At 44.9% G+C, this 12,584-nt stretch overlaps 1 protein-coding gene across 1 annotated transcript in view; it reads right to left on the bottom strand.

Moving 5' to 3' along the window:
* LOC149449705 (cytochrome P450 2D15-like) overlaps positions 1-12,584 on the bottom strand; it is a 61,406-nt gene that overhangs the window by 21,732 nt on the left and 27,090 nt on the right. Inside the window, exons 5-6 of the mRNA XM_089692867.1 lie at positions 9,167-9,340; positions 1,312-1,456 (exon numbers count right to left, since the gene is read on the bottom strand). Coding sequence (XP_089548993.1) covers positions 1,312-1,456; positions 9,167-9,340 — 319 coding nt within the window. The remainder of the gene's footprint in view (positions 1-1,311; positions 1,457-9,166; positions 9,341-12,584) is intronic.

Below are 12,584 nucleotides of genomic sequence, written 5' to 3'. Positions count from 1 at the left end.
TTCAATTTCAAAGGACTACATATCCCATGGTACCTTGCTGCCTGCAAGCAATGATTCATGAACTGATTCCGCCTCCTGAAACTGCTCCTTTCAGCAGCTCTGTAGTTCAGAAGGCAGGCTCTGTGAAATGTGTGACACCGCAGTGCTACTGACAGAGCATAGTGACTACATGTCACAGAACGCAGGGAAGTAAATGTGTGAGGACTTATTATGTCACAGAGCAGATCTGCACTGATCCTCAGTGTCCATCAGTGCCGTACATCAGTGACCAGCAGTGCCGCCCAGCAGTTACGTCCATCAGTGCCCAGCAGTTCCTAGCAGTACCGCCAGTCAGTGCCATCAGTCAGTGCCCATCATTGCTGCGTATCAGTGAAGCATCATCAGTGTTTCCTCATCAATGCCCACCAGTGCTGCCTCATCTGTGCCATCTCATCAGTGCTGCCTATCAGTGTCCATCAGTGCTTTTTCATCTGTGTCATCTCATCAGTGCCCATCATTGCTGCATATCAGTGCAGCGGCATCAGTATTTTCTCATCATTGCCCACTAATGCTGCCTCATCAGTGCTGCCTCATCTGTGCCATCTCATCAGTGCCCATCATTGCTGCATATCAGTGCAGCAGCATCAGTACTTTCTCATCAATGCCCACTAATGCTGCCTCATCAGTGCTGCCTATCAGTGCCCATCAGTGCTGCATATCAGTGCAGCAGCATCAGTGCTTTCTCATCAATGCCCACTAATGCTGCCTCATCAGTGCCCATCAGTGCATCCTTATCAACATCAGTGAAGAAGAAAAATGTCCTGTTTGCAAAACTGTTAGAAGCAAACAAAGAAATATTTTTTTTTCAAATGTTTTTTTACTTTTTTTGTTTATAGTGCAAAAAATAAAATAAATAAAAAAGTATTAAAATTTCATATGGGTACAGTGTTGCATGACCGCGCAATTGTCATTCAAAGTGCGACAGTGATGAAAGCTGAAAATTGGTCTGCGCAGGAAGGGGGTAAAAGTGCCCAGTAGGCAAGTGGTTAAAGAAGGTAATATCCAATTGGCTTTACAGGTTGATTGCACAGCAGCATTGTTTGTCACTGCATTTTGCACTTGGATCTTACTAAATAAAACAGTATTGCAGTTGAATGATTTACCCATACATGATTTATATAATGCAAAGTAAATGTATTTTAGATTTTGGTCAAATAAACAAAAATAATTTATTTCTTCTGTCTAGATGTTGCTATCTAGCATATACTAGTATTATAGAGAGGGGAGTTCTTGAAATATGCATAACCAAAAGCCTGGCTTGAATATCTGTACCTTGAATATCTGGATACATCATCATATACAGTAGAGTCCACTCCATGCTGGAAGATGTGGTTTCTGTCCCAGCAACAAAGAGATCTAACATACACATAAACAGATTTTCATCATCAAAAGATGACTTATAACCATCTTGCTTCTCCTGAATAAAAAACAGAAAGATATTACAAGTACATGAGGAGACTTCCTTCTGTGGAGAGGTTCTCCATATCATGGAGTTGAAGACTGGTAAGTGGCCTGCGGTCTAGCTTAGCTCTCATTTTATTTCCCTATGCACATCTATGGTGATGAACCAATTAAAAAAACTGAAATAGTGAGGTTTGTGGTCAAAATAATGAGTATAAGGTTTCTATACAGAGTTGTTGCTGTAGAAATACCTGTCTCATACATGAATTCCCCCATCATCACTCTTCTGGAAGTGTAGCAGGCCATAATGACCACCAGTGAGTAACAAAACAGAAGAGAAAGAAAGTCACATCTATATCATACTATTCCTATGAAGATACAGTACTTTAGTATTCAGTACTGGGTGTTCTGTTCTGCTTGCTGTTGGCAACAGCTTGTGGTGCTGAGAGTGATGCCATATCCTAGGGCCATTTCACACAAACCTCTATGTAGCCTTAACACTTCCTGAACTCTTCCACTAACCCTCCTATATCGCTCACAAAAGCCCTCCTTGTGACCCTAACTCTCCCTGTAACCCCAACACTAACCCTCACAATAGCCCTCCTTGTGACCCTAAGTCTCCCTGTAACCCCAACACTGACCCTAACAATAGCCCTCCTTGTGACCCTATCTCTCCCTGTAACCCCAACACTAACCCTAACAATAGCCCTCCTTGTAACCCTAACTCTCCCTGTAACCCCAACACTAACCCTAACAATAGCCCTCCTTGTAACCCTAACTCTCCCTGTAACCCCAACACTAACCCTAACAATAGCCCTCCTTGTGACCCTAACTCTTCCTGTAACCCCAACACTAACCCTCACAATAGCCCTCCTTGTGACCCTATCTCTCCCTGTAACCCCAACACTGACCCTCACAATAGCCCTCCTTGTGACCCTAAGTCTCCCTGTAACCCCAACACTGACCCTAACAATAGCCCTCCTTGTGACCCTATCTCTCCCTGTAACCCCAACACTAACCCTAACAATAGCCCTCCTTGTAACCCTAACTCTCCCTGTAACCCCAACACTAACCCTAACAATAGCCCTCCTTGTGACCCTAACTCTCCCTGTAACCCCAACACTAACCCTAACAATAGCCCTCCTTGTGACCCTAACTCTTCCTGTAACCCCAACACTAACCCTCACAATAGCCCTCCTTGTGACCCTATCTCTCCCTGTAACCCCAACACTAACCCTCACAATAGCCCTCCTTGTAACCCTAACTCTCCCTGTAACCCCAACACTAACCCTAACAATAGCCCTCCTTGTAACCCTAACTCTCCCTGTAACCCCAACACTAACCCTAACAATAGCCCTCCTTGTAACCCTAACTCTCCCTGTAACCCCAACACTAACCCTAACAATAGCCCTCCTTGTAACCCTAAGTCTCCCTGTAACCCCAACACTAACCCTCACAATAGCCCTCCTTGTAACCCTAACTCTCCCTGTAACCCCAACACTAGACCTCACAATAGCCCTCCTTGTAACCCTAACTCTCCCTGTAACCCCAACGCTAACCCTCACAATAGCCCTCCTTGTGACCCTAACTCTCCCTGTAACCCCAACACTAACCCTCAAAATAGCCCTCCTTGTAACCCAGCGGTTCTCAACCTGGGGGTCGCGACCCCTTTGGGGGTCGAACGACCATTTCACAGGGGTCGCCTAAGACCATCGGAAAACACATATTTCCGATGGTCTTAGGAACCGAGACACCGCTCCTCTGTCTCAGGCGATCTGTGGGCGGGATGATATGCTGCCCCTGTCACCTGGCCACACCTCTGGGATCACTCAACAGCTCCGCCTCCTCGCCGCTGATTGGCCACCGGAACTGTAGCTCAGGAGAGGCACACAGGCGGCCAATCACCGGCGAGGAGGTGGAGCTTGGAGAGGAGGAGCCGAGTGGCAGCGCGCGTAGATCAAAGAAGATCGAGGGAGCTGCAGGAGCGAGTGAAGAGAGAGGCCAGAGAAGGAAGACAGCTGACAGGTAAGTGCAAATTTTGCTGCTGCAGGCTGTAGATGGGAGAGAGCGAGCCCAGGCTGGAGCAGGGGTCAGCAAGGTAAGTATCATTGGTGTCAGTGGGAGGAATAGTGCCCCATCATTTGTGTCACTAATACCAACGATGGGGCACTATTCCTCCCCCCACTGACACCAACGATGGGGCACTATTCCTCCCCCCACTGACACCAACGATGGGGCACTATTCCTCCCCCCACTGACACCAACGATGGGGCACTATTCCTCCCCCCACTGACACCAACGATGGGGCACTATTCCTCCCCCCACTGACACCAAGAATGGGGCACTATACCTCCCCCCACCGACACCAACGATGGGACACTATTCCCCCCCCCCACTGACACCAATGATGGATCACTATTCCCCCCCCGACCCCAATGATGGGGCACTATTCCCCCCCCAACCACACTGACATCAATGATGGGGCACTATTCCTCCCACTGACACCAATGATGGGGCACTATTCCTCCCACTGATACCAATGATGGGGCACTATTCCTCCCACTGACACCAATGATGGGGCACTATTCCTCCCACTGACACCAATGATGAGGCACTATTCCTCCCAATGACACCCACAATGGGGCACTATTCCTCCCACTGACACCCACAATGGGGCACTATTCCTCCCACTGACACCCACAATGGGGCACTATTCCTCCCACTGACACCCACAATGGGGCACTATTCCTCCCACTGACACCCACGATGGGGCACTATTCCTCCCACTGACACCCACGATGGGGCACTATTCCTCCCACTGACACCCACGATGGGGCACTATTCCTCCCACTGACACCCACGATGGGGCACTATTCCTCCCACTGACACCAATGATGAGGCACTATTCCTCGACACCCACGATGGGGCACTATTCCTCCCACTGACACCCACGATGGGGCACTATTCCTCCCACTGACACCCACGATGGGGCACTATTCCTCCCACTGACACCCACGATGGGGCACTATTCCTCCCACTGACACCCACGATGGGGCACTATTCCTCCCACTGACACCCACGATGGGGCACTATTCCTCCCACTGACACCCACGATGGGGCACTATTCCTCCAACTGACACCCACGATGGGGCACTATTCCTCCCACTGACACCCACGATGGGGCACTATTCCTCCCACTGACACCCACGATGGGGCACTATTCCTCCCACTGACACCAATGATGAGGCACTATTCCTCCCAATGACACCCACGATGGGGCACTATTCCTCCCACTGACACCCACGATGGGGCACTATTCCTCCCACTGACACCCACGATGGGACACTATTCCTCCCACTGACACCAATGATGAGGCACTATTCCTCCCAATGATACCCACAATGGGGCACTATTCCTCCCACTGACACCCACAATGTGGCACTATTCCTCCCACTGACACCCACGATGAGGCACTATTCCTCCCACTGACACCCACGATGAGGCACTATTCCTCCCACTGACACCCACGATGAGGCACTATTCCTCCCACTGACACCCACGATGAGGCACTATTCCTCCCAATGACACCCACGATGGGGCACTATTCCTCCCACTGACACCCACGATGGGGCACTATTCCTCCCACTGACACCCACGATGGGGCACTATTCCTCCCACTGACACCCACGATGGGGCACTATTCCTCCCACTGACACCCACGATGGGGCACTATTCCTCCCACTGACACCCACGATGGGGCACTATTCCTCCCACTGACACCAATGATGGGGCACTATTCCTCCCACTGACACCAATGATGGGGCACTATTCCTCCCACTGACACCAATGATGGAGCACTATTCCTCCCACTGATACCAATGGTGGGGCACTATTCCTTTCACTGATACCAATGGTGGGGCACTATTCCTCCCACTGATACCAATGGTGGGGCACTATTCCTCCCACTGATACCAATGGTGGGGCACTATTCCTCCCACTGATACCAATGGTGGGGCACTATTCCTCCCACTGACACCCACGATGGGGCACTATTCCTCCCACTGACACCCACGATGGGGCACTATTCCTCCCACTGACACCCACGATGGGGCACTATTCCTCCCACTGACACCCACGATGGGGCACTATTCCTCCCACTGACACCCACGATGGGGCACTATTCCTCCCACTGACACCCACAATGGGGCACTATTCCTCCCACTGACACCCACGATGGGGCACTATTCCTCCCACTGACACCCACGATGGGGCACTATTCCTCCCACTGACACCAATGATGAGGCACTATTCCTCCCAATGACACCCACGATGGGGCACTATTCCTCCCACTGACACCCACGATGGGGCACTATTCCTCCCACTGACACCCACGATGGGACACTATTCCTCCCACTGACACCAATGATGAGGCACTATTCCTCCCAATGATACCCACAATGGGGCACTATTCCTCCCACTGACACCCACAATGTGGCACTATTCCTCCCACTGACACCCACGATGAGGCACTATTCCTCCCACTGACACCCACGATGAGGCACTATTCCTCCCACTGACACCCACGATGAGGCACTATTCCTCCCACTGACACCCACGATGAGGCACTATTCCTCCCACTGACACCCACGATGAGGCACTATTCCTCCCAATGACACCCACGATGGGGCACTATTCCTCCCACTGACACCCACGATGGGGCACTATTCCTCCCACTGACACCCACGATGGGGCACTATTCCTCCCACTGACACCCACGATGGGGCACTATTCCTCCCACTGACACCCACGATGGGGCACTATTCCTCCCACTGACACCCACGATGGGGCACTATTCCTCCCACTGACACCAATGATGGGGCACTATTCCTCCCACTGACACCAATGATGGGGCACTATTCCTCCCACTGACACCAATGATGGAGCACTATTCCTCCCACTGATACCAATGGTGGGGCACTATTCCTTTCACTGATACCAATGGTGGGGCACTATTCCTCCCACTGATACCAATGGTGGGGCACTATTCCTCCCACTGATACCAATGGTGGGGCACTATTCCTCCCACTGATACCAATGGTGGGGCACTATGCCTCCCACTGATACCAATGGTGGGGCACTATTCCTCCCACTGATACCAATGATGGGACACTATTCCTCCCACTGACACCAATAATGGGGCACTATTCCTCCCACTGACACCAATGATGGGGCACTATTCCTCCCACTGACACCAATGATGGGGCACTATTCCTCCCACTGACACCAATGATGGGACACTATTCCTCCCACTGATACCAATGAAGGGGCACTATTCCTCCCACTGACACCAATGATGGGGCACTATTCCTCCCACTGATACCAACGATGGGTCACTATTCATCCCACTGACATCAGTGATGGGGCGCTAGTCCTCCCACTGACACCAATGATGGGACACTATTCCTCCCACTGATACCAATGATGGGGCACTATTCCTCCCACTGCAAAATTACAGTTATGAAGTAGCAACGAAAATAATTTTATGGTTGGGGGTCACCACAACATGAGGAACTGTATTAAGGGGTCACGGCATTAGAAAGGTTGAGAACCACTGTTGTAACCCTAACTCTCCCTGTAACCCCAACGCTAACCCTCACAATAGCCCTCCTTGTGACCCTAACTCTCCCTGTAACCCCAACACTAACCCTCACAATAGCCCTCCTTGTGACCCTAACTCTCCCTGTAACCCCAACGCTAACCCTCAAAATAGCCCTCCTTGTAACCCTAACTCTCCCTGTAACCCCAACACTAGACCTCACAATAGCCCTCCTTGTAATCCTATATACCTTCTATATAACCCTAGCACAAACGCTCTCAGTAACCCTCACATTAACTGTCCCTGTCACCCTAACACTACCCCTCCCTGTAACCCTTTCATTTTTCATCCTGCTGTAACCCTAAGGCCTCATGTACACTGGACACTAAAATCAACAGCCCTAGATGTCTTTCTCCTGGCAGCTAAAAAAACCGGCTTGTAACGCGTGTATCACATTTACCCATGGCAAGAGCTTGGGCATTTATTAATTTCGTTGACTGATTCTTCTACGTTCAGGAGAGGAGCATTTTACTGACCCTAAATACTTCTGCACCTAACCTCTGGTAAAAGCCTATGTGCACTCAGAATCTGGTGCAGTTGTGCATGGTAGCCAATCAGTTTCTAACTTCAGCTTGCTCAATTAAGCTTTGACAATACAAAATGGAAGCTGATTGGTTTCTATGAAGAGTTGCACCAGCTTTTGCACTCTCCAGTTTTAATAAATCAACTCCTTAGGCTTTTACTGAGTTGACTAAAGGAGCTTTGGCAAAAATTACCAAAAGCTCCAAACACGTGGGTTTAGGAGCAGAAGTGTAAATGAGACCTAACAATTTAGCTCGCAGTAACCCCAACACTAACTCTTTCTGTAGCCCTTACACCATAACCCCAACTTTAACTGTCCTTGTAACCTTGGCAGTAACCCATCCTCTAATTCTAACACTACCCCTCTCTGTAATCCTGACTCTAAACCTTACACTGCAACCCCAACACTCAACCTCCCCATAATCCTCCATATAAACACAAACCCATTCCATAACCCTAACATTAAGCCTCTCTGTAACCCTAACCCAACAACCCTTCTTGTAAGCCCAACCCAAGCCCAATAACTCTTCCTAATGTAAACGTAGAGCAGTAATAAACCCAAAAGCAAACATTTATTATATTGCAGCTTACCAATTCTTAGATGTGGTGGCTGCATTAGTTTCCTTTTTAGGCTTTCTTTCTTTTATTTTCATCAGGTGATCCAGTCTGTAAGTATGTTGTTTTTCAACAGAAAATCTCTCTTGCAGTTCCAAGGATGAGGTGCTAAAAAGTATCAGCTTTTAATTATTTATGTAGAACCTCTATCCCAAAAAAGAAAAAAAAACGTTTGCTGTAACTGATTTTAAAGTATTAGCTGGAGTTCAGCTTCACTTTGTGAAGCTGAACTCCAGGGCATATGGCATATGTATGCACTTATTTTGTTTAATTATTATAGTGCTTTATTTTCAATTTTTGATCGTTTTTCAGAGGTGTGAAGGTCTCTATAGTGCTCACAAAGTTTTAAGGGTTCACCTAGCGCAGTACCCATTTGCATTAACTTCACTTTGTTACTGCATTTAAATCTACTAGTACTTCAAACACTCTCCTCCTGCCAGACTGATAAATATGCATCCTGTGCTCCTTCATCCAGAGTGTAGGCGCTCTAATACAGGAGCTGTATTACTGGCCAGATCACAAGTGAAAATAGAGGGGAACAAAAGATAAAAAAGAAAACAAATGCAGCCACTACATCTAATAATTGGTAAGCTATAATATATTACATTATTTTGGTTTTGGGTTTACTACGGCTTTAACATGTGCTTGCATATTTACTTCTCTTGTGCCATGATCCTCTGCAATGAAGCCTGCCCTGTCTGCAGCAAAGGATACCCAGGTCAGGATGTCAATGATGTCATCTCTTGCTTCATTCTAAACTACATCATATATAAGTAAATGCAACCTAACACTAGATTCTCACTCCCTAATAGAAACAAATCTGATATCAAGTATTTCATTGAGGCTTTATATTCAGTTGAAATGCAGATGTTAATATCAATTCATTAACATAACAGATTGGCAGTTTGATGTCACGATAAATAATTCCTCTACCTTGTCCAGTTCTTCTAGATAGCTGTCAATATAGTCTCTGGGTTGTCTGTACACTCTGGTTCTCTTGTGTTCCTCTAGAACTTTCCTGAGGAATCCAAAAACTATCTTTACATTCCTGAAAATCTTCTGATGTGGTAGGGGAAGATGTCTGACAAATCCAAATGTATTAAAGAGCTGAGGGAAAAGAATGTAATAACATTCCATTCAATTCAATGGGAACATAGCCAATAAACAGGACCCAATCAAATTACCTATTTAATATATCATGGAACACCAAACAATTTTCCAAAATATAACCTTCTAAATTTTCTTTTCCTTTGCTTTTAACGGTTTCATCACAGGCCTTGGTTAGTGTTCATTCTGCTTACTCATCTCTTTCACTTTAGTTTTCATCATAGAGTGAGTTTGAGAAAATTCCAAATAGTGGGTTGTTCCCAAAATAATAAGAAAGGAGAAATCTTCCAATGGGGCCAATAGTTCTGGTCACTCGGGCAACAACCAGAGTTTCCCTCACTTTTCCTTTCATTTTCTGTTTTGGCTATGGGATAGGAAATAAAGGGAAATCTCCCCGATGGAACACAGATGGCAAACAAATAGACATGGATGATAAACCCTTACGCTATTCAAAATGAAGGCCACAAGTTTTTCCTTTAGTTTTACTGTAATAAAACACAAAAAGGGAGTTTATACTAATTTTTGTTACCAATTTCTCTAAAGAGCTTTCACAGGTGGCTAGTATAATTTGGAGGACTTTACCTATTTTATATGGATATATGATACTAGGGAAGAGATGTAGGTTCTCAAGTAAGAAAGCCCATACCTCTGGGTCCATACTTAACACTATTGCTTTGATAGCTCCTTTGGTAACACCCAGGATCCTATCTGACTCTTTTTTGGCTCCATTTGATAGCCTCAGGTGAGGGTTTCCCTGATAAGCAATACATTAATGTATAATTTTACGAATCAAATGTGCTGTACAGTATGTGGGTTGAACCATGAGACCAGTATGAACAAGGTTAGGTGAACACTATTGTGGGGCACTTAACCCTAAAGCATCCATGCTTTTAAATATTTTATGCAGGAACATATCAGAGATATGTCTTCTCTTCATTCTCCTTTTAGGGTGGTAGAAAGAATTCTTCAAAAGTGAAGAGAACTTCTTGAGGGGGAGGATTTGTTTTTTTTTTTTTTTAAGCTTCGCTCCAAGATGCCTCTTAGTCTTAATTCTAGATGAGACATCAACCTGTGTTTGAATAATAATCAGATTTTATTGGACTTGTAATATAATATAATTAATAATAATAATAATAATAATAATATATCAGGAATCAGATCAGGAAGGAATTTTTTTCCCTGCAGGAGCAAATTGGATCATGCTTTGCTGGGTTTTTTTTGCCTTCCTCTGGATCAACTGTGGGTATAGGATTATAACTTCTTTTTTTTAATGGATGAACTGGATGGACTTTTGTCTTTTTTTCAGCCAGACTAACTATGTAACTATATATACACACGTAAGCAGATTTCTGGGAGTTACATGGTATATAAATAAAATGACTGTGGAGATACAACATTGTGCCAGGTCATTTCTCTAGTAAGTAAAATTTAAACTGGCCTAGGCAGCTTTCAGAGCACAGGGGCAATAGTACCTGTACACATTGGAAAACACACCCCATTTTCAGCTGCGTGAAACTGCATGGTGCCATATAGCTACATTTTAGAAAAAGGGTCAGATGCAAGTACAGTAGCCTATTCAAATGCACCTATATACACCTATAATTGTATCCCTGCTCCCCCTTTTCCTTTCTTTCGTTACAGGGGAATTGATTTTGTTAGAATGATTCTTAAAGACAATATTTGTGCTTGTAATTGTGTACTCTGGTTGTGCCTAATTGTATATGTTCATATCGACATATTATGATCTCTTGTACTTCTACGAAGCCTATAGGCCATTAGGACTTCTAATGTAACTTGGTCAGATTTTTTTTCCTTCAATTTTGTAATCTTATTGCCCCTCCAACCATCTTTAGAGGTGGCGTGGTCTTGTATGATGTTATATGGCTGTTTATGGTTTTACTGGATTGTCGCGATTATGGTCGTAACCCCACTGGTATGTTTAGCACTGTTAGACATTTGTTAGACATTTGGGGGTGATTTGTACCCACCCTCTTTATCTTTTTTTCCAAAAAAAAGAAGAAAAAAGATTCCTGATGAACCATCCCTAGAATATTGGATAAACATATAGGAGGGACCCCCTAGATCACGGGGGTCAAACTGGTGGCCCTCCAGCTGTTGCCAAACTACAAGTCCCATGAGGCATTGCAAGATTGACAGTTACAAGCATGACTCCCAAAAGGCAGAGGCATGACGGGACTTGTAGTTTCACAACAGCTGAAGGGCCACCAGTTTGACACCCCTGCCCTAGATAGAATGGGACGTTTAAGGCATGAATACATAGACTAAGAATATGAAATATTTATTTTCCATCAAATTTTCATACATATATAAAAAATTATGGCATGCCAAACCATTTACGAAAGATCATATTGTAGCATAACATCACCATCAAGAGATATTGTTTGGTTACAGAGATAATATTGTAAAAATCCATAAAAACACATTTCAGAGTAATTTTACTCCTTCCTCAGGGAAAAGAAAACTCTGCACAAAGGTGACCTAATCTATGAGATTAAAAATACATTTGTTTAGAAAACACAATATATGTCCATAAAATATATTTGCATAGTACCAAGTATATGAATATACTCACAACGTAGAGAAGTAAAAAGACATATGGATAAATCTTCAAACTCCAGTTTGCAGCCACCTCCCAGCCAGTGCACCGACGGGCCTCGTATACCCTGGACCCCCCCAAATGGAACACAAGGGACACCCAGATTGCTGCAATAAAGGGCTTGGATAGTAAAAAACATCTCCCGAAAGGAAATTCACACAATGGAGAAAAATCATAATTTTTTATATATGTGTGAAAATTTGATGGAAAATAAAGATTTCATATTCTTAGTCTGTGTATTCATGCCTTAAAAGTCCCATTCTATCTAGGGGGTACCTCCTATATGTGTATCTTCTTTTCCTGTTTATCTTCAGTTTGAATGTATTGTAATGCATTGCTGTATTTTTCACCAAACACAAATTTTAATGCAGGGGAAACCACAATTTTTAACATCTGTGTTTCTTTCCTGTTATTTTTTTTTATTTAATTTCAAGATCATTACTGAAAATAATGACTGGGATGTGGAGAGAGTGTTAAATATTATCTGCCCATAGTGTCAAATACACTAGGTATACCACATTACTTACGTATTTATTTATTTAATTTATATATTATAAATATTATTATATAGTTTTCTATTAAAAGCTTTCTATAAGATATTAATCGTTTTGACGTACCATGAGCTGT

This window comes from Staurois parvus, unplaced genomic scaffold (assembly GCF_062004578.1).
Source record: "Staurois parvus isolate SC_StPar_1 unplaced genomic scaffold, SC_StPar_1.0 ptg000607l, whole genome shotgun sequence".
Taxonomy (NCBI): domain Eukaryota; kingdom Metazoa; phylum Chordata; class Amphibia; order Anura; family Ranidae; genus Staurois; species Staurois parvus.
The sequence above is the reverse complement of the archived record's forward strand: the minus strand, read 5'-3'. Positions and strand labels throughout refer to the sequence as shown.